At 34.1% G+C, this 24,143-nt stretch overlaps 1 protein-coding gene across 3 annotated transcripts in view; it reads right to left on the bottom strand.

The window, feature by feature from the left end:
- GPHN (gephyrin) overlaps positions 1–24,143 on the bottom strand; it is a 437,816-nt gene that overhangs the window by 196,848 nt on the left and 216,825 nt on the right. For all 3 annotated transcript variants that reach the window (XM_045201246.3, XM_071222011.1, XM_024568512.4), the window contains 4 exons: positions 15,964–16,058; positions 9,390–9,456; positions 2,921–3,193; positions 1,507–1,614 (listed from right to left, as the gene is read on the bottom strand). In XM_045201246.3, the coding sequence (XP_045057181.1) occupies positions 1,507–1,614; positions 2,921–3,193; positions 9,390–9,456; positions 15,964–16,058 (543 nt within the window). The remainder of the gene's footprint in view (positions 1–1,506; positions 1,615–2,920; positions 3,194–9,389; positions 9,457–15,963; positions 16,059–24,143) is intronic.

Here is a 24,143-nt window from a genome sequence, read left to right as displayed (position 1 = left end):
TTTTTTCATTCTTTTCTATGGATGCTAGTTCTGAAAAACTAGAACATTATAGTCTTTGATATATAGAAAGCACAAAAAATGGAAGTCTACTTATAAAACTGGGTTATCTGTGAAAAAGACCATAACCACTAAAAGAGGGGATTATTAAATATCAATCAATAAATAAGAAGTTCCTGGGTTATGACATCGAGCTAGAACACTTAAACAGCCATTATCAACTAGTTCCTTCAGAGAATGAAGTCCTAATAATAAAAGGAATCCATTGTACATAATAATGAATTTCTCTTCTATGCATCTAGGATGGTACTAGTTATGTGCCATCCATGGAAGAACTAAAAGAAAGTCACTAAAATAATTTTGAGCGTAAAAATATAAAACTCAAAATACGTAAGTTAAAAGTTTGGTTATGCATACAAATACTTCAGTTTGAAAACCAGGATGATTATTACAGTTGTTCTTTTATAAGATGTTGTGGTTTTATAAGATAAGATTATGAAAAACAGTCCTGCTTTGGTATATTTTTGATTGTTTGTAACTTATAACAGAGCTATATTGAGAATTCACATATTAGCTATCAGCTGAAATTCATTAGTAATTTTACTAATCAATATTTAAATTTTCTACTTGTCCTTTGACTAGCCTAAGTTCATTTCCAACCAGGCAGTGCTTGTTGGATGTAAGGGTTAAAATATCCATTTTGGTAGTGTATCTCTCAAGAGAATACTGATACTAGTTCTCTACCCACCCACTTCCCCAAATTCTGAGTTTTTGTTCTTCCTAAGTATTTAAAGTCAAATTTTACTTTACTACTTCTCTTTTCCTCTCGGTATATCCATGTTAGGGATTGAGATAGATTTTTTTTTTCATTCATGGTCTAAAATATCACTGCTTTAATCTTTTCTAGTCTGGCATTTTTTGCAAATATAATTCAGCCAGTGACTGAAAGAAGTGGTATGTATCTTTAAAAGTTTCTATTGGAAGATTAGGAATCTCAGGATTTGTATCCAGACCCAACTTTCTAAATAGTTGTAATGAGAACATAGTGAAGGAAAAGAAAATAAGATGCAAAACCATGAGCAAAAAAATCCAACATTAATACAAATGAAATATTAGCTTGACTAATCCAGTTTAGGTTTTAAGACATAAGGTGACTCTCTTAAAGGGATTACTTTAATAAACTCAGGTAATTTATTTGAAGGTATATGATAAAATTGCTAAAGACAAAAACAAAGTTTGAGCAATGAATTTCTTGGAAGTCATGTGATGAAAGCTCATTGCCACATACTACAGATTCTTAATAATATTAGAGTAGTTTAGGTACAGGAGAAACTCTATTAAATTAAATCCTGTGATGGAATATACTCAGTGGCACTTATACTTTCACAAGAGAGCACTGCTGAAGATCCTTCAGAATAAAACACATCTTCCATAATATGTTATAGCCTACCTCCAATGATAGAAAGTAGGCAGTATGCTTGCAAAATCATTTATGCAAAAGCCTCTTACCGGTTCATCTGCACTGCCTGTTGCATGATGGGAATAATTGATGAGACCAGGGATGGGCTGCTCACCGTGTGCCATGATAGCAGCAGGACTGGTGTAGAATGGATGCTTCTAATGCACAACACATAACAACTATGAATATAGTGACAAGAAAACATGAAACTACACAAGCAAAATGACTGGAAAGGAAAAAAGGTGAAAAACAAATGGAACAATGAAATGTCAAATCAGTTTAGATTTCAAATGCTATAATCTTTTTTCTTAAGATTGAAATTGGTGGTGCTTTTTACTCTTTTAATTAAGAGTAAAAGAGAAGGAACATACATTTATTTTTAAATGTACCTAATTCACCAATAAGTTCCATAAAAACAAACAAAACAAAATAAACCTCACACACAACTTAAATACTAGCCTTAAGTAAGAACTTAATGGGTCAATAAATAGGTCTGGAGATAAAATCATCTGGTCTTCAGTGAAAGAATCATCTACTGGTTATCTGAATGGACACTTCAAAAGGATCTCTATGATCCTTTATAATCAATATGATGTCAAACAAAACCCTAATGCTATCATCATAATCAAAATATGTGGATGATCCATAAAACCTTAGGAGTTACTTAAAATGGCAATTAGAGTTTCAATCTGTATGCTTTCAATCAATAAACAATCATTATTCCCAGAAGTGGTATGTTATTTTCTGATGATTTTAAAGCATACTGGGTGGATTACACTAGGTATGGATAAAAATATAAATCATGTTCTATGATTTTTAAGATGACCAAATTTATTCAAGTACCTCATGGTACTCTATTTACTCCCAGAATTTCCCCAAAAGAAGTTTTAATATTTTGGTACTGTCCTAATAATAGTACTTTATTAAATTAAAATGAAAATACCTTATATCCGTTTCCTCTCTATACCACTATGGTAATTTGTGCCAAGTTATATTTAAATAAGTGCTTAGTTAATTGCTGAAAAGCCTTATATTAAAAAGCCTTTATTTCCTTTTTAAATAATCTCTTGAATCATCTAAGGTCTCCTATCTTCAGTTTGCTGTTCCTTTAAGAATTGGTCAATATTTGATGTTTTGAATTTACGAACATTGTATATTTGGTATGATAATAAAAATGACACCTCCAAAGAGTTCTTCAATGTCACATTGTTTATTATTGCAGCTATTACTTCACTGTACCAACAGTATCTTTAATGTCTCAGAACTCAGAACATCCTTCACTGTGTTCAAGGACTCTACATTGTGGAAGAAACATAGCTCTGGAGTGTCATGAGTAACCCAGTTCTTTATAAAGGATGTACTGAAGAGATTTGAAACTTAGGGAATGATGGCATGGGAAGCTTGATGAAATCAGTACATTTACCTGTGGGTCCTTTAGATCTTTGAGTCTCTCAGCAGGCTTACCTTGGCAGCAATAGCTGCTGCTGTTATATGTGATGAAGAACTGTCTTCTGTTGAAGCAACACCACTGTCTTTCTTCTCTTCTTCCTCTTCCTCACATTGAACCCCTTTGTCTTCTGTCTGTTTATGAGGGCTAGTTGTGGGAGGAGGGGAAAGAGGAGGTGGTGGGGAAGGTAAATCTTCAAGTTCATCATGCACTTCCTTTACTTTTACAATGGCATCACGTAAAAGATCAATGGCATGAGGTAGAGCTGGCAGTATGAACTGAAAGCATTCCTGTATGCAAGAGGAAAAAAATGAAGATGAAGCACTCTTGTAGGCATATAAAATGGAAGCAATCAAATTTATTTGTGATTTTGGATTTGTATTTCTCTTTATCAGTCTTAAGAATAAATCATATTTAAAGCATCACTGTTGTAATATGAAATATGAAGTAGACATGGCATATATTACAGTATTCTCTGAAGAACTATAGTACTACATAAGCACACAGTACATTTAAAAAAATTTTTATACACCTCTGGGGTTTAAAGATATATTATGGGAAAAAAAACAGTTTTCACTTTTCTAATAAGAGCAGAGCACTATAACAAACCAATTGAGGACAGAACTATTTTATTCAGAGATCTCAAGTTCTGACTACCATCACAAAGCACGGCTAGGCAACATTAGATATAAGTTGGTACAGAACACTGCATTAAAGTCAACACAGTCTTCTGCTCAGCTGCTCACTATTAACAATATACCACCAAAAAGAGAATAGGTGAGAAGTTTAACATTAGAACATAGGGCCAGATATGTGTGGGGAACGTGTTTGGGCAGAGGCCTTTCTCTTTTACATTTAAAGTAACTTACCTTAAAATGTAATCTGTAAAGACGTATCTTAAATTCATGTAGGGTTACTGGACAATGTGAAAGTGTGCCCAATATTTTGACCTCTCTTTGTATGGCTCAATCACTTTACTGATAAAGACTGTATAAAAAAGAATTTAACCTTAACCAAAAGGAGGTCTAACCTTTATACTCAAACTTTGGGAGTTGATCTCTAGTTCCTTGGAATGTCATGCCTGATAGAATCATCTTTGTGCCCTGGCCAGGTGCTCAGTTGGTTGGAGCATTGTCCCATACACCAAAAGTTTGTGGGTTTGATTCCCAGTTAGGGCATATATCTAGGTTGCAGGTTTGATCACTGGTTGGGGCACGTATAGGAGGCAACTGATTGATGTTTCTCTCTTTCTCCCTCTGTCTAAAAGCCTGGGGCTTTAGCTACTGGACAGTATAACAATGTGGTTTATTATGAGGGCTTAGGGAAATATATCACTTTTGCCTCTGGAAGGAACTAGACAGTAAAGTCATCAGTTTTGCCTTTGGAAAGGGCTAAATGTCGGCTATGTGGGCAATATGCAATCAAGTCCCAATAAAAACTCTAGACACCAGAGGCAAAAGTGAGAGTACCTAGCTAGCAATACTATGTGTGTATATTCTTATATTATGGAGAGAAGGTAATGAGAAGATGACCAGAAGTTCCTCATTTGGTACCTCTCTTAGACTTCTTCCCTTGGCTGATTTCAATCTGTATTCTTTCCCTGTAAAACACTGTAACTGTGAGAGTAATAGCTTTCAGTAAGTTCTGTGAGTCCTTCTGTTGAATTATTAAAACTGATGGTGGTTTCAGAAATCCTAAGAATTGCAATTGGTGTCAGAAGTGAGGGCAGTCTTATGAACTGTTCCATCGTTGTAGTTGGCTAACTTATGCAGTTGGCCAATACTCCTTACAATTGGTGTTAGAAGTGGCATTTACTAGAAAGACTCTGATGCATGAAACATGTGATCTGGGAGGAGGAAGGATGAGAGAGTGACGAATAATGACTCTCTAGAGCCTGAATGAACACAGGGTCACCCACAGAATGGAAATGCAGCTGTGCTGCGATTAGTTATTGAAGATAAATGTTAGCAATGGAATTTCAAAATGAAAGATTCAACTCCTAAGGAGCTGTGCCATCGGATGCATAAATAAATGCAAAATAACAAGAAACAAGGTACATATACAATCGCTTGGTTACTGTTATCTGTGCTAGCCAAAATGAATGTAAGGGAGAATGTTGGGTGGATCCTGAGGCTGAGCCAAGCTGAGATTCTGGCTGGACTGACATATATAGTTGGTAGCCTCAGAGCTGCTTCTAAAGGAAAAAAGTTAGGTTGAAGCAATAAATAGTGAATAAAGTTAGAATGATTCATAAGAGAATGGGGAAAGAGAATGAGAGATACAAGGAACTTGTCTTAGCAGGGTGGAAACTGAGAATATCATGCTCGGCAAAATAAGTCAGACATAAAAAGTTAAGAACCATATGATTTCACCCGTAAGGGGGATATAAAACTGAAAGCAACAAAAGAACAAACAAACAAACAAACAAACAAAATCCCTTAGACACAGACAATAGTATGGTGGTTACCAGGGACAAGGGGGTGGGAGGTAGTCAAGGGTAAAGGGGTCCAATATACAGTGACGAAAGAAGATTTGACTTTGCGTGGTAGGCACACAATGCAATATAGAAATGTATTATGAATTGTACGCTTAAAACCTATATAATCTTATTAACCAATGTCACCCCAATGAATATAATTAAACAAAGAAACAAAAATGAAAAGACTAATAAAGTGAGCACTGAAGGTCTTAATGTAGCACTGTTGTGGGTTGAGTAAACAGTTGGAAGCACTTGCTGGTCTCCTGATAGAAGTGTCTTTGTTTTCCTGGTGACTATGGCCACTGGGTTTAATATGAGGGCTTTGTGGTTTAATATGAGGGTTTTGAGTCCTAAACAAATCTCTACTGACCTGAGTTTAGAAATATTTAAAAAGCTAGAAGGCAAAGATGACTGTAAGAAACCTCACCTTGAATCATTTAAAGTCATGGTCCCATAATCTAAACCCAGACAAAGAGTCTGGGTCCCTTGGCCCAATGCAGGCCTAGAAATCCAAGGCCATACACACAAAAATGAGTAAAATGGTCAGGGAATGAAGAAGAGATTTTGGGGGAACTTTTGACATCAGAGTCCCATGTACTGTGATTCTAAAACCTGTTGAAGTCCTAATGAGGGATACTATTAATTTGAGAGGATATAGGAATGAAATAGGAATTAAGATAAAAGTTTGGATGAAATATGTTTGTACAGTGAACTTTTTGTGAAGTGGTGAATATCCTTCACATTGAATGTATTATGGGAATGGATATTGTGTTTGGAGAATTTTTCCCCTACTTAGTATTGTAAAACAAGGCATGTAAATCCACTCTTCCACCAATATAGATTGGATATGATAAGTGAAATCAGTAAGATTGTCCAGCCCACAAAGGCCATTAATTTGCTGTACAAGAACCCTAAGTGGAGTGCAAACTAGGGCATATGGCAAAAACATGTGAGTGCCACACAGCAACAACTGCTGGGATTTTGGACCAGAAAATTTCTATTTGAGAAGGCATATACTAGCTTGTTATTGAACTTTGAGACTTCTCTTATTATTGACAGACATAAAATAATATAATCGTGAAACCTGCAATATCCATAATGTCTTACGTAATGTCGGAGAAATGCTCTAATGGGGAAGGCAATGCCCAGGAGAGTTCCCTAATAAAATGGAAATGGTGGATATAGGATCATGCTACCAGGAGAATGCAAGGAGGTACTCACGAGCAGGTAGCCTCTTTTCACCTAGGGCCGACTTCGGAACCACCTGAGGAGCTGCTGGATCCTATGGCCACTTGGGCCACTTGGGCGGTGCCCTATAAACAGCTTTCTATTGATCAACAAAGAGCTGCTTGGTTTATGGATGGCAATTCCAAGGTGAAGGGACAGCATCCTGTTTGGAAGGCCGCCACTCTGATTGAAGAAGGTAAAAACAAATCAGCTCGATGGGCTGAACTGCATGATGTTTGGCCCTATGTTTGGGTTTTATTGACTCATGGGAAGTGTCTAATGGCCTGGCCATGTGGTCAGGCTGAAGGACAATGGAAAACTGGTCTAGTAAAGGGATTCCTGTATGGGACATGGCCCTATAGGAATCACTCTGGGAATGCAAGGGGTATATTAAAGTAGAATATGTTAATGCCCATCAAAAGAACCCCCTTCCAGAATTAAAAACTGATTGGAACTGGTGAGCAGATGCCGGTGTGCTTCTTGAAATAAATACCTGGGTCCACGAGATCAGTGGACATTAGGGGGCTTCAGAGATGGGATGACTGTAGATATATTCCCCTTGCACTTTCTGAGACACAAAATGCCAACGAGAACTGTTCTGTCTGCTAACAAGAGAGACAGAGATGGCAGAGGGCTATGCAGAAGATCCCACAGAGGGAAGGTCCTGCACACAGCTATCAAGTTGGCCTGATGCCAGTAGTTCCTGGAGGCTACAAATGCGTCCTAACAGGAATAGACACTTACTCTAGACTGGGTTTTGCTTACCCATTGGTAGATACAAGTGCTCAGTGTACCATGAAAGGATCAGAACAGAAGATATTGATTGTATCAATGACCATTATACCAAGGAACACACTTTCATCTACAGAGCAATGATTTGATAGAAAATTGGAATGGAGAACTGAAATATTTGTTATCTCAAAGGGGAGCAGATAAAGACATGAAGGGCTGGTGTACACACCTTCATGGGTGTGTGATCACATTCAACATGAGGGAGGCCAAGGGCAGTCCCCACTAGACAGATTCCTCTACTTTTCTGGGGAAGTGAGGGTTGGGGGAGGATGCTCTTAGGATATACATTTTACTTTAGGACTATACTTTTTTCTCCCACATCACCTCAATTTTTTTTTCTACCAGATGTAGAACCTCTAGGACCAGGGCTGTCACTGTGAGTGCCTATTAGTTCTGTACCTGAGTAACCCTACCTTCTACAAATGGAAATGAACTGGGTGGGAGGTACTTGCTAAACAAGCATTATTGATGGCAATCTCGATTGCACAGTGACCAAATCAACTGCCTCTTTCGAAGATTTTCAAAGGAAAAGTTTGGGTATAAACGGAGAGAAGAAATGATAGCTAAAAGTTAATGAATGAATAAATGGATTAACAGTGAGGGAAATCCAGTATTATATTGATGTATCAAAAGAGGTTTAATACAAGAGATGATGTTGTTTCTTAGCTCAGTTGTAACAGATACCAGAAAGGGGAAAGCCACATGTTGTTGAGACTACTGCTTTTTGAGTGCGCCAAGCCTTAAACCTGAGTAGCATCATTCTGGGAGGCATTTTTGTCATATGATATGATGATAGACTAGGCTAACTCTTAATGTGTATGTAGAAATCCAGTTATGCACACCAGTATCTTCTGACTCTTATTTTTCACATTATATCTACTACTATACTGCGATATGTTATAATACTGACAGTTCAGTAAGATTATACAACTAATATTATGGTTTTATGTCCTAGGAAACAGTTAAAGCCTCCTCAAAATGTAATACCAAAGGAAAATGACTGGCCTGAGCAAGAGAGCTAATTTCTATGCATAATTTCTATGATGAATAGTTTTATGTGAATGTATCATAGACTATAAATAGTAGATCAAGGTGGAAAATCAGTAAATCAGTACAAAAATATGAAAATGTATGTAATTGCTATAAAGGATGGATTAGTTGTCTCTCTAAATCTATCCCAATCCCACACTGGCTTTTCCAAATCTTAGGCATATTCATACTTGTACTGTTTTTGTGTCTATAATAAAAATGCTGTAGTCAATATAGATGTCCAGCCGAACAAATACAATCATTTTGCCATATGATATAGCACTGGCCGAAGGCCAGGGGGTAGCCTCTCTAATAAAGAATTAATCTTATTCCAAGAGAGTCTGGTTTTCGCCCTCAGTAACTGAGAAGTGATAGGAACATCTTTGTACTGGGGATTTGACCACCAGACAGTTTAACAGTGTTATTTGTTATGGGGGGCTTTGGGCAATGTGGTATCAGTTTTGCCTCTGGAAAGTGTTGGACATTAAAAGTATCAGTCCAACTTCTGGGAATGGCTAGAGACTAAAGGTCAGCCATATGAGCAGTATGTGATAAGCCCCAGTAAAAACTTTGGACACCAAAGGTTTGGAGCTTCCCTGATTGGCCATACTCCCTGGGTTGTTATACATTGATACCAGGAGCTTAATACATGCACGACTCCACAGGGAAAGGATAACAGAAGCTCCCATTTGGTAATTCTCTACTTCTTCCATGATTGATTTAATCTGTATCCTTTCCCTGTAACAAGCCATAACCGTGGGTATACCATCTTTCAGTGAGTTCTGTGAGTCTTTTTAGTGAATTACTGAAACTGAGAGTGGCTTTGGAAATGCACTGAACTGCAATTGGTATCAGAAGTGAGGGTAGTCTTGTGAAGTGCTCCAACTTATTGGTTGGCTAACTGTCATAGCTGACCAAAACTTTGTACACTAAACCATGTATTTCTCAAGGCTTCTTACCTGAGATCCTTTCTTGCTACCTGGCAAGTTAATTATGAGAGTTTTCCCTCTGATTCCACATACAGGTCTGAAAGGAAGGAGAAACTTGATGAATAATACTAAATGGCAATGTATGTTGGTTTATACACATTCAACAACAAAAATCATCACTGTACTTTACATGTGAACAACTGTTTTAGAAATAAAATCATTGTGGCTAAAGATTCACCAATTGCTATCTATACAAATTGGGAAATCTGCCTGAGGTTTTTACAATAATGGTTAGTGTGGTGAATGGGAAATATGTGCTGAACATGGAATCAGAATAAATTAAAGCCATTTTCAAGAAATAATAATTACATTATCTTTTTTTCCTAACTTCAGGTTCTCCAGATCTCATACAGTTGTGAGATTTTACCATTTAGTCCCCTTATATCTCCGTGCCCCCTGCAATCACCACACTGTTGTCCATGTTCTTGAGTTCTTTTTCCAGTCTGCTCAATCCCTCCACCTCCAAAATTAAAATGAAATGATTTTAATGACACAGTGTATTAAAAATGACTAGCTTAATAATATTTATGTTAAAAGTCTAACACATAAGGCACTCAAGAGCAAAATGAGACACGTGACTCTTCTCAGGAAGTCAATAAGTTTTAAAGTAAAATAACATGTCTCACAAATGAAGGGCAGTGGGGAAGGGTTTGGTGAACTCAGTTGTTAAGAGACCCATTGATAAACAGTCAATTTAATGTAAAAGGTCTTTCAGAGATCACTGTAAATTTCCAGGCCACTTTTAAACCAAGTGGTTACATACAAAACATAAATAGTAGGAAAACACTGGAAAACGGAGATAAGAGTTGAAGGATTTCATGAGTTGGAATCATGCTCTACCAACAATTGCCTGTGTTGCTTTAACGTGGCAACATCTTATTTTCATCATTTGAATCAAAGGTATTGATTAGATCAGTCTATTTCTAAAATTGTACTGCAAAGACTGAAAAAGTCATGTAAAAATAATTTTCCTAAACTTCTATGGTTGAGTTTATTCCTTAACTACTTCACTCTCTAAAACAACCTAAAATGATCTTCTTTTTTTTTTTTAATTTTCCTCTTCACAAAGAGAAAAGTTGACAGCTATTTTTTAACTTTCCATATTACTTTGTTTTCAATTGTGATTTAATTGACAAATACCATTGCATTAGTTTTAGGTGTAGAACATAAGGTTTGATATTTGCATTTACTACAAAGTGATTATCATAATAAATTTAGTTAACATCCATAACTACAGTTGCAATTTTTTTCTTGTGATGAGAAAGAACTCTTACAATCTACTCTCTTAGAAACTTTCAAATATACAAAATGGTATCATTAACTATAATCCCCAGGATTTATGTATCTTACAGGTGGAAGACTGTACCTTTTAACCACCTTCACACATTTCACCTACTCCTCAATCCCTGCCTCTGGCAACTGCCAATTTGCTCTCTATGTCTATGGATCTGGTTATTTTAGATTCCATATATGAGATTATATAGTATTTGTCTTGCTCTGACTTATTTCACTTAGCAAATGGTTTCAGGGCCCATCCCTGTTGTTGCAAGTGGCAGGATTCCTTTTTTATGGCTGAATAATATGTCATTGCATACACACACACACACACACACACACACAATCCTTCCCCAGATTAGGGACATTTTCAGCCATGATTTCTTCTTTATCCATTCATCTATCAATGGACACTTAGTTTCTTTCCATGTTTGAGCTATTGTAAATAATCATCCAATAAACATGGGTGTACAGGTATCTTTTTGAGATAGTGATTTCATTTCCTTTGGATAAATACCTGGAAGTAGAATTGCTGGATCATATGGTACCTCTGTTTTTAATTTCTGAGGAATCTCTGTACAGTTTTCCATTCTGGCTGAACCATACTACATTCATCCCCACCAAAAGTGTACAAGGGTTCCCTTTTCTCCACATGTTATCACTTGTATTTTGATAGCAGACATTCTAACAGGTGTGAGGTGATAACTCATTGTGGTTTTGATCTGCATGTTTCTAATGATCAATGATATTGATTATCTTTTCATGTACCTGTTGGCAATCTGGATGTCTTCTTTGGAAAAATGTGTATTCAGATCCTCTGCCAATTTATAAATCTGATTTTTTTCGATTTAGTTTTGTGATCTCTGTATCTTCTATATTTATCTTGGATATTAACCCTTTATCAAGATATATTATTTGCAAATATCTTCTCCCATTCTGTAGTTTGCCTTTTTATTTTGTTGATGGTTTCCTTTGCTGCACAGCTTTTCAGTTTGATGTCCCACTTGCTGATTTCTGCTTTGTTGGCTTTGCTTTTGAAGTCAATTCCAGAAAAGCACTGCTGAGAATGATGCTCAGGATCTTACTCCTAATGTTTTCTTCTAAGAGTTTTATAGCTTCAGGTATTACATTCAAACCTTTAATCTGTATTGAGTTGATTTTTGTGTTATGATGTAAGATAGTGGTCCTATTTCATTCTTTTGCATGTGGCTGTCCAGTCTTCCCAACATTTATTGAGACTATCCTTTCCCCATTGTATATTCTTGGTTCCTGTGTGTTAAGTTAGCAGACCATATACATGTGTATTTATTTATGGGTTCTCTATTTTGTTCCACCTATCTGTGTGTCTGTTTTTATGCCAAAACCATACATACTGTCTTGATTACTGTAACTTTGTAATATAGTATGAAATAAGGAAGTGATTTTTCTTTTTTATAAAGATACTTTGGCTATCTGGCCTCTTTTGTGGTTCTATTAGGATTATTTATTCTGTTTCTGTGGGAAATGCCATGAAATTCTGATAAGGGTTGCACTGAATGTGTAGAATGCTCTGGGAAATATATACATAAGGCCTTGGTTATGGTAAGGTGGTTTCCTTCTATTTGCAGTTTATTAAGTGTCATTAACATGAACACATGCTCAATTGTATCAAGTGATTTTTCTGTATCAACTGAGATGCTCAAGTGTTTTTTTATCCTTTACTTTGTAACTGTAGTATATTACATTGATTGCTTTTTTGTATGAAGAACCATCCTTGCTTTCTAAAGATAAATCCCACCTGGTCATGGTGCATAATTCTTTTCAAATGCTGCTGAATTTGTTTTTCCAGTATATTGTTGAATATTTTTGTACCAATGTTCATAAGGAATATTGGTCTGTAGTTTTCTTATACTTTTTGTCTGTCTTTCTTATCTGGATAGTGCTGGCCTCATAGAATTAGTTAGGAAGTATTCCCTTTCCAAATTTTTGGGAGAATTTGAGAAGGGTTAGTGTCCATTTTTAAAAAATGTTAGGTAGAATTATTTAGTGAAGCCATCCAATATAGGCATTTTATTTATTGGTAGGTTTCTGATTACTGATTCAATCTCCTTACTAGTTATAGATCTTATAGAGCTAATTGGATTTTCTATTTCTTTGTGATTTAATCTACTAGGCTTTGTGTTTGTAGGAATTTGTCCATTTCATCTAGGTTATCCAATTTACCAGCATACTATTGTTCATAGTACTCTCTTATAATCATTTTATTTCTGTAGAAATGGTAGTAATGTTTCCACTTTCATTTCTGAGTTTAGTAGTTTACGTATCTTTTTTTCTTAGTCAATATAGCAAAGTTTGTCAATTTTGTTGATCTTTTTGAAGACCCAGTATTTGGTTTAGTTCATTTTGTTTTGTAGTGTTTTTTGATTTTCTATTTTATTTATTTCTGCTTTGATCTTTATTATTTTATTCCTTTTGCTAGCTTTGGGTTTTGTTTATTCTTCTTTTTCTAGTTCCTTAAGTTGTAATGTTAGGCAGTTGTTCTGAAATCTTTCTTCTTAAATGTAAGCATTTACAGCTATAACTTTCCTTATTAGCATTCGTTTCTCTGAATCGCTTAAGTTTTGGTAGGAATCATGGAGCTGAGTATGTATGAATATGTGCTGAAAGAAAAGAACTATCGATTCAGAATTCTCTACTGAAAATATCCTTCAGGAATGAAGGTAAGATAAAGGTATTTTCAGATGAAGGAAAGCTATTAGAAGATCTTTGCAGCAGATTTGTCTAAGAACTGGAACTCTCAGTCAATAACAACACAACAATGATTAACATTTAAATAAGACATTATAAATCAATTGTTGTTTTAAGCACTTTACATGGATTCACTCATTTAATCCAAAGAAGATTGGTACTATTAACATCCTCATTATACAGATGAGAAAACAAAAAAGATGTTAAGTAGCTAGTAAGTAGTAGAGCAGAATAGAACCCAAGTCAGCTGTCTGACTTCAGAGATTATGCTCTTAACCATTACTTGATACTATTTTCCAACTTACTTGCACAGAAACCCTGTAGTATGTTAAGTAATCAAGTAGATAAAAATGAATTTGAAACAGATTTAGTGATTTTAAAGTTATTATTTAACTCTGCTCTCTAGCGATAAAAATAGGAATGCAAGGCACCAACATGATACATTATCTCGAAAAAATTCTGTTAGAATTAGAATGAAATATTGATTTATCAATAGCAACCACAACAATAAACATTTTTTTGAGTACTTACTATGTGTCAAAAGTTGTTTTGGGGGTCTGAGGATGTAAAAATGAATAAGATAAAGCTCCTGTCCTTAAGGATTTTATACAAACTAGGTAATATAGACAAGTAAGTAAATAATTACAATATAGCATGTGTTACAACAGAAGCATATACAAAGCCCAAATTACATATGAGGTAAAAATGCTGTAGAAAGAAAGCATCAATCTAATCATGGCTGTTTTAGGAGTGAAATTTTTAAAAAGCTTTAAAAAGCACAAAAAATGAACATTCATGGAAATATTCTACAATTCCCTTTTCTATAATTCATGTAGACTATTATCTGTTTCAAATCTGTGGAAACTCTCAGTTAAGTCAGTAATGAACAAAAAGAAAAGTCAGTGGAATCTGTTACCCTTCTTTGTATATTTTAATTTTCAAAGCCTTCAGCATAAAGACGATGAGCTTATACAAAGTACTTTGAATCAACTCATGCTGATTAATTTTCCACTTACTCAGCAGTCCAGTGCTCAGTAATTATATAGATTCAAAAGGCAGAAAGGAATTAATCCAGAAAAATCTTTCAATAACACAAAAACTAATATTTCTATAATAGATCAAGAAAACTATAGTTGATTTAAAGAGTTACTTACACAGATGCAAAGAACAAGTTTTCCAGGTCAACTGTCGGATCCTTAAGGTAAGGACCAGACATTATTTCTTATTCTCTCCTTAGTATCCCTAATGGTTAATACAGGGCCTCGCAAATAGAGCTTTACCATGTCTGATAACTTAGAATTTTTATTATAAAAGAATTAACAAGAAATAAAGTTTGTCTTTCTTGACTTTATGTCTTGTATACCAAAAAAAGTTTTTTATGTTCAAAGATCACCACACTTAATTCCATAGAGGAAAGGGATCAAAGGTGACCCCTTGAATTCATGTGTAGGTAATATGAGAAAGGGTTAAAAAACAAACAATAAAAAAATCAATATGAGTTCCTTAAAGATCAGTATGGACTTATAAATTTAAACTCTCTACCCTTCTACTTTAATTCTATTTTTGCTCTTACTAAAATAAAATGTTACAATATAGGATGTGTGGGAGCAAATGAAATACAGTATCTAATGACCATTCACATTTCCTAGTAGCTATGCTTCAAGTGGCTGTCATTACTGGGATACAAACTTAGTCCAAGCAACAGAAAGGGTATTAAGACTCATATCCTATGCATTAAATGCATATATTTACTTTTACATTATATTGCACAAATGATCAAGACATGGCTATAAATAATAATTGTGAAATGTTTAAATTATAAAGTTGCTGTGCATTTAGATTGCTCTGAGATCAATTGTCTATTTAGTCAAGTTATTAAATCAACAGATTCTCACTAAGTTGATAGTTCTGTCTTTAACTTAAACGATATATATTGTCCTCATGAAAAGGAATTTTAATCTAACGGTTGCTAAAATAATAACCAATAAATAACTAAACCATCAGATTGATGATAGATCTCAACATCTATGTCAACAAAGGCATAGATTTAAATATACTAATTTAATATAATAATAATATATCATTAATTGAGCTTTTTTCATGATCTACATATTAATATCTCTAGTTAAAAATTGGAATAAAAGTTCCTAACTTATGAAAACAACTTATTTATAAAACTCTACTGCTTAGTTTTATTAAATTAGGATTTAATGACAGTTAATAAATATTAATGATGGCAGATAATCACAAAAAGAATAATTTTACATCTTAATAAACTGGACTCTCCTCTGGGTTAGTATTGACAACTTTTAGCAGTAATATAATACTTTTTAAAACTTTAAGTATAATATGAAAATAAAAAGGAATTTGAAAGAAACTATGGCTAAGATTTGACTGGACAGAATACTAAGACTTTTAATTCTGGAGAACAAATAGGGCAAACTTAAGTGTTACAACTCAAGGTTCTTATGTTTGTCAGTCTATTGTAATGACTAGTGGTATGGAATTAATTTTCCTTGTAACATGTTGGTGACTTTCTTACCTAGAGAGCATGCCCAGAGGTGTAACATTAAGTGATCCCATCAGCATTGCCAGGGCCATCCCTGGTGCTTCCCGTTCTATTACTTCTTTTGTGGCCTGTAATTAAAGATTAAATAGCAAACTGAGTGAAATTAGCCAAAAAGAAGGAATGCAGAGTAGTAAAATTAACTTCAAAATAATTATAAACCATGCTTTCTATAAATCATACTTTGTAGAGCCTCAAACATTTTTTTTAAGGCATCAAGACTCAGTTCTTTGGGACCACTGAATAAGAACTCAGGACCAGGACCAGGGGGGTCTTTTATATTAGCAGACCCTTCTTATCCTTTACAACTCAGAAGTATTTAATAAAAGTCTCCTATCACCTAATAACCTAAATTTTAAAAGGAAGTATCAGACTGCTATAATAGCATAATAGATTTTCATAGGGTAAGAAATCTGGGTATTTTTTTTTTTCATCAGTTACTCTTGAAATAATTAGTCCATGAAAACTTGATATTATTTTGTGTCTCTCCTAGCTCTAATTTTATGATATAATGAAAAGGAACTCAAAAAGTCACCAGTCAACTTTTTCCCATGTATTGGGTAGAAGAAAAGCTCTAGATTCCATATCTTCAATATAAATTAACTGTTTTAACAATAATTAATAAAGTGATAGGCTTTAATCATATAATAGAAGTTTTGAGAAAGGGCATTCTTCAGACAAGTGTGTATAAACCTGGGATAAGCTAATCAAGGAGACAGGAAAATTTCATTTTCTAAAGGTGAACCAAAATAGGTTTATATTTATTATTCTGTGATGGTAAATATATGATTTAGGTTAAAACTTAGGAGCGAAATATATGATTTAATCAATTTCTAATCCTCTGTTTCTATAAATATAGCACATTTTAATACTTGGAGGCAATAAAAAAATGAAATTGATAAAAGAAAGTGTTCCAGTACATAAGAAAAAATGCAAATAAAATAAGAAGTAAATTACAGAGTAACAGAGGGAAAGGTTCATATTTCAATATTTAATTAGAAGTAGAGAGATATTCCTAAATAAGATTATAGCTCTGGGAAAAATTTTGGTTGAGGACTGGGCAAAGCAGTTATTACACCTCAAGTATGTGTTAGAAGTCAGTTGATACTATAAATAAGCTTTTAAGATGATATAAATTAGCTAATCCCTTAGAATTACACAGAATAAAGGACTACTAGAATTGATGTAATCTATGATACTTAACAATGGCAGATTTTTAAAAATATAATTTTCATTATATTTTATCTATTACCATTAAGCCTCCTTATCCCCCTCCCCCTGGCAATCACTTCCCTGTTGTCCATGTCCATGAGTTCTTTTTTCCTTTATGCTCAATCCTTCTACCCCCTAACTTCCCCTCCCCAAAATTTTAAAGGAAAACTAACACTACCAAAATGCTTTTCAATAAAATGTGCTTTAAAAATAGAGGGTCAGCAGGCAGGACAAAAGGAAATTCTTAAATTCCTAAATTTGGGAGTTGATTACTTTCCTTTAAAAACATAGTTAAAAACTGTCAGGCTACCTTTATCCGGAATCCATCCCTTGTTTTCCAAATTCAATATATTTGGTATGATTTTGAGGTGTGTTGATAAGAAACACCATTTCCATGTTAAAATGATGCACTCCAAAGTATGGTAGCATACTTTATGGATAAGGGAAGAAAATATCAACATATAGCAGAGAGGAAGTCTTTCACTTAAATAGATGGATGAAATATTTATTCTCTCTACATTAGTTATTAGGGTATCTATTATGTTATAGGAATAATTCTATACATTGATGTTGCATTAATGAAAACAAACATATAAGAGTGTGTAAACTGTCACCTAGTACGCAAAAAACTCAATTGGCAAATCATATTAGAAAACTACCTAAAAGGGATGCAATTCATTAAATTTTCTAGAGACTCTAATAAAACAGGGTGTCAAACTCATTTTCACTGGGGGCCACATCAGCCTCACAGTTGCCTTCAAAGGGCCAAAATAATTTTAGGACTGTATAAATGTAACTACTCCTTTAACTGTTAAGGAGTTGAAATTACATTCAGCCCTTTGAAGGCAACTGTGAGGCTGATGTGGGCCCTGGTGACAGTGAGTTTGACACTCCTGCCCTATCATATACAATTGTATTTGGCCAGATCACAGTGGACTACCTGTAATGCCTCATCTCAATTTCAAATAATTGTTTTACTGGATGGTTCTTTTGTGGCATACAATTGAAGTCAACGAAATGTCTCTGAAATGCCTATTTATATTAGAAAGTATTTGAGGCCATTGTTTACCATACTGTGGTTCACTTTAGGAGAATCTATTAGGAGAAAGTTCCTCTTAAGTGTCACAACTAGAAATGGGTTCTTTTCTGTGCTGCCAGTATTTTTTTAAAAAAATTATGTGGCTTGTGAATGAAGCGCCTAGAGGGGAGGGAGGGGGGAGGGAAGTAGGGGGAAAAGAAGGGGAGGGGTCTAATCAAGGAGCAGGTATAAATGACCCATGGTCATGGACAACAGGGTGCAGACTGACTGTGGGATCAGTGAGCAGGAGAGAGCAATGGGGGGAAATTGTAAAAACTGTAAATAAAAAAAAGTTACCCTTGAGGACAGAGCCAAATTCATAAACACCTTTTTAGTAGGCTCCCTGAACACAACCTAATTTTATCTTATTTTTCCACATTTATTTTATTAAAAGTTGTGTTTTATATATTTGGGTAAATCATCTTAATTATTTTTAGGATATATATGTATATGGATAACAAATGGATGGATTAATGAATGTATGTATTCTTTACACAGAGGTCTTCATCTTTTTCCAAACCTAATTTAGGGAGGACAGTTAATTCTTTCTGAAGACTTTCTAGAGAATTTTGGCTTACAGACATAAATCTTATATTTTTAGAACAGAAAAGGGAAACATACATTGTGTTGATGCCACTAAAAGGCTTTGGTGTTGACGGTGGTGATAGAGATTGTCAGACTCTTTGCGACTAGATACACACCAGCCTTTTCAATGGGGTATCCCTAAGTACTGCACAACTAAGGCCTTTCTCACATCTAGGTCAAATATATCTTTTCCATGAAACACTGGAACCTTCTATTTCCTTTTTATTTTCTCTTCCTTTAAGGCTGATTGGTAGAGCAGTGAGATCACCATACAATGCCACTACACAGTTAAGATCCATGAGAATACAGGCTGGATGGATATATTGCAGCACCTAGCACAACAGTCAACATGTAGTATGTGTGCTTAATAAATTTTGTTGAATAAAAGAATTCATGAATGAGTGCACCCATATGGGTTTGAAACCAGGCTTTATCACTTAGTTGTTCAGTGCATTAGAACGAAATATTTAATCTCTTTGAGCTTCAGTGTACTTATGAATAAAATGGAGATAATGATAAAACATACCTACATCTTACGAGAACTAAATGACATAAGTAAATCACCTAGCACCGAGTAGGTATTCAATACATGTCAACTCTATGTCTCTACTTTCCAATTGACCTTACATCCTTGCAGTTTTGATCATACTGGTTAGAGAACAGAATTAATACAAAAATCAAGAAACCAAACCTATAAACAGTGGCTGATAACTAAAGATGAAGGAAAGGAGAATGGAGAGCAAGAACCTAAATCTCAGAGTGTTGGCAAATGGGGGCAGGAAGCAGAACACTGAAATAGTGACATCTAAAGGGAACAGGAGGTCAAATGATGTGGGAATTAGGAGACAGGAGAGTAAGAGCTGGTGAAAGCATCTATAAACCATAGAAGGGAAGGCACAACTAGAAGAAAAAGAACAAGAAAATAAGAAAAAGTGATCTAAATTATTAAAAAATTCAAACAAAAGAATAGTTTTAACAAATGCAGCTTTATCCTTTCAATCGTGTACACTAGTTTGCTATAGATAATGAAGGTTATCCATGCCATTATATACAAGTAGATAACAATTATTCATTATCAGTAAACTATTCATAATCAGGGGCAAAAAGGATGCCATTAGAAGTTTGAAACCATTTTTCTTAATTAGCTTAACATTCCCACTTTCTTATACATTATTAATTTGATTATCAAATTCTTTTTCCTTGAGCAATAGTAGAAATTTATATTCCTACTTCAGATATAACCTTTTCTGAACTAGAAGAGTCCAAAACAATGAAGCTTAATTGGATCCAGCTTTTATCTTTAAATTTGACATTTTATCTTTAACTTCTAAATACTTTCTCAATTATGAAAGTTTCAACTTCCTATGGAAAATCACTTATTGCGATCTTTTAATTTTACCCTTGACACTTTGAAGATAACATTAAAGTCAGAAAGATGCTTCAAAGACTGCTCAAGTTACAGGAAAAAAAAGTGTGCATAAACAATGATTCTATAGGCCAGGGAACTTGCCAGTGAAGTTCAAGTCCATTTGTAACTTCACAGGAAAAATGACCTTAAAAAATGTCATTGCTAACAGACAATTGTGTTTAAATACTTCCAGGACACCCAACAGCTACATGCAAATGTGTAGAAATTCCTTACAAGCACGGTGATTGTGAAAAAGCACTTAGTATAGTGCTTTTACTTATTTTTATAGGCATTTATTAAGAGCACAATTTGTATTAATATTTACATTTGTTACTTGACTACATGTAGATTTAATAAAATTTCCTCGTAACAATTACTGCAGTGCCCTCTGTTGATTAAATAATCTTAAGTAACAAAGAAAATCTTTGAAACACCATCTAATGGCTATTAATAATGTTGTAAAGCTATTAAGATAAGATATGGTCAGCAGAGAGGTTCTCAAACTTTAACGTGCATCAGAATCTTCTAGACATCTTGATCAACAATGATTGCTGGGCCCCACCCAGAGATTTAGATTCAGAATGTCTGACTGAGGCCTCAAAATTGGCATTTCTAACAAATGCCAGGTTACGCTTACAATGCTGGTCAGAAAACCACACTTTGAAAAACACACCGCAGATGGAAGTAATAAGGCAGATTCATGATAATGTGCATTACTTGATCTAATCTTCATGATCACCTTATATTCAACTTTGTAAAGTAGACCGAAATAAATGTTAGGATCCTTCATAAAAGCAAAATGTAGGGCTAATGAGGAGATAAATTAGGTAAAAATAAGCAGTTTAATGCCAATCAATTAAATTTTCCTTACTCTATCCATTAAAGGGCAAACACATTAATTTTATTTTATACTTTAAAAAAGGGTTATAATAAAATAACAATTCAGAGCCTGCCCCTTTAAGTATCCTATGGTACCTAGATGCTATCTTTAACATATTTTTTCTCAGGACTACATAGACATAATATATAAAACTTATATGTATGACTAACTCTTAGGAATGTTCAAGGAATATCAGATATAAATCTACTCCTTTCTCCTCTCATTTAAGAAACAGAGCAGAATGAAAGTTAAGAGTCACATTACTATAAGGGTAGCCTCAAATTTATTCTAATTAATTAAAAATTCATTTGTAGATTTTGTTAATTTTATACTAGTTGCAAACACCTTTCAATCAATCATTAACACATCAAGTCTCATAACAGTGTGATTAAGTAGTTAAGAAGAAGCTGCAACTGAGAAATACAGGAAGTTATCTCAGTTTTACTTGGGAAATATGATCTAATGATAATGTACTTTTTTCCATGGAGTTTTAGCCACCTTCTTAAACATTTATATCTTCTTCCACTCCTGGAAAAAGCAGAAAGCTTTTCAAAATGGATACACTTCATTTTGTTTTTCAGTTAAAGTTGTACAATATTTAAATAAGATCTGGTTATGACAAAAAAAATCCAAGGAGACAGTATAAATGCAGAGAGAAAGCAAAAATAAAAGAGTAAAGGTTGAAGTACCGCAGGCAATTTTATCTTCCATTCCATTCTGTGAACATACAAGTATACTGTCCAATGAGCATGAGATGCCAAGTTAATTCTCCTGTTTCTACAGTTCATCTTAGCTTCCCAAGGCATCACTGAATTAACATAACACTGTGCAAAGTAAGGTTCTAATGTTTAAAGATAAGTGTTTCATGTATAACGTCCCAAAAGGAAGCCCAGCAATTTGTTTGGCTCAATACAACTATTTATTTCAATGTTAGAGTAAAAACTAATTGTTGAGCCACTGAGAACATGTCTTCTATAATAAATCAGTTACTTTAACTATGAAAAGTCTCACTCTGTTTGCTAATATTTAGATCCCAACCTTTGTTAAATAACCAACTTGAGTATATAGCAGTGATTACTCCTTAGCTTTACAACTTTTTTTCTGTATGCAGTTATCATTCACATTGCTTTCCTCCCCTTTCTAAAAATTAATTTAATAAATATAAAAAATTATGATACAAAAATCAGGGAACTCAGCTAAAAAATTATATAAGATTCCACAAGAATACATATCTTCATATTCTAATTATGTAAATAGTATTGCTCTATATCTCACTCCAGATAAATGTGAAAGAATAGTGATATTTCAATGGATTATTAGCATTTTTACATCTGTAACATGCATTTATTTATTTTTGGCATTGTGTGAAAAACAAAGTTACCTCTTATGGTAGGGTGTTGGTTATATGTCTTTCAACTATACAGGGAAAAAATGTTATTCATTCATACTCCTCAAAAGTTAATATGTAGATAATGGGGAAATAACTTGTTACTCAAATCTGAAGCAAGATGAAGTTGGAAGATGATCCGATTTGAAACAGTATTGAAAGGCTGTTGTTTGGCCACTGAACTGCTGAATATATAACCCAGTCTATCTACTCCAGCTACTCTGGACTTTTACTTTATTTTGTTTTATTTTATTTTTCAATTACAATTGGCATTCAATATTACATGAGGTTAGTAGTATATATGCAGAAATCTAACAGCTTCCTAAAAAATCTGTATGTTGAATTTCCACTGTATTAAGATAACACATAAATTACTTGGTTTACTAAAAACAGTGCAAGTTTTTAATGTTCACATCACAACATAACTTTAGGTTGTCCTTAAACATCTTAATTGAGAAGAAACAAGCTCCTACTTTAGGCTTATAAGTACTATTGGCAAGTGGCTCCCTGTAAACTGATTTTAGAGAGTCTAAAACTCTGCTCCTTTGCTCTGAGATGTGATAATTCTCACTGCTGGCATCTTTAGAAGGTATCCACATTAGAAACATGAAATTGTCATGTTTGGTTCTCTTTCTGCAAAACTAGTGTCTCACCACAACAGGCACAAGTGACAAAGTGAGAGAAACAAGAAATAGGTAAAGAATATGAAATAAGTGAAAAAATTGCTGAGAAGAGAGGAAACCCCCCCACAAAAACAGCTCCTTTCTATTTTAATTATTATTATAAGATGATACATTTTGTCATCTCATACCACCCTCAGTTTTAAATTAGGAGCCAGAGGGGAAAGAGGAAAATGAGGACAGTATTTCCTAAAAGCAAAGAAATACGATCTATCTCTTGTCTTGAGATAAGCTTAACTCTGAAGTTCCACGAGGCAATTATAAAAAAAGTTCAAAAACAATAAATCAAATGACAACAAGTTTATCTATATAAAAACATAAAAAATATACACATAAATAAATTGTTCTCTACAGTTTGTTCCTCTAAAGACTTCAGAGCTCCTAACTTCCGACTTTATGATCAGGCCTGTGGTTCATCACCTATAATCTAATTACCCTTCATTATTCACAGTTTAAGTGACTATCAGCTTTTATTATGCTTCCAGAAATTTATTTCTCTCAGTTTTCCATTTGTAAAAAGGGGTAATGATATTTGTTACCCTGCTTAAAAACTAAAGTGTTAACACTACATAGAAAGCATTTTTAGTTAACTAAAAGAATGTCACAATACTTAAAATGCTAGCATTATAATATTATATACCACATAAATTTATAATCTCTGAAAAAACTCTTTATTTCTCTTATTCATTAAATTGGCAAGCTAAACATGAATACTATTTATTGGCCACATAATTTAATAATTAAAGAAATATTCACATCAGAAGTCATTTATGGTACATTTCTTACAAACACCTATATTCTCTATTTAAATAGTTAAAATATTCCTGTATAACATAATAGAGAGGAGATATATCTCACTACCTCTCTTTTTGTGAGTGAAGAAATAGACACAACAATAAATTCTATGACTAATCCAAAGCCACACA

Source organism: Desmodus rotundus, chromosome 7, assembly GCF_022682495.2.
Source record: "Desmodus rotundus isolate HL8 chromosome 7, HLdesRot8A.1, whole genome shotgun sequence".
Classification (NCBI taxonomy): Eukaryota; Metazoa; Chordata; class Mammalia; order Chiroptera; family Phyllostomidae; genus Desmodus; species Desmodus rotundus.
This window is presented reverse-complemented; position numbering and strand designations above follow the sequence as displayed.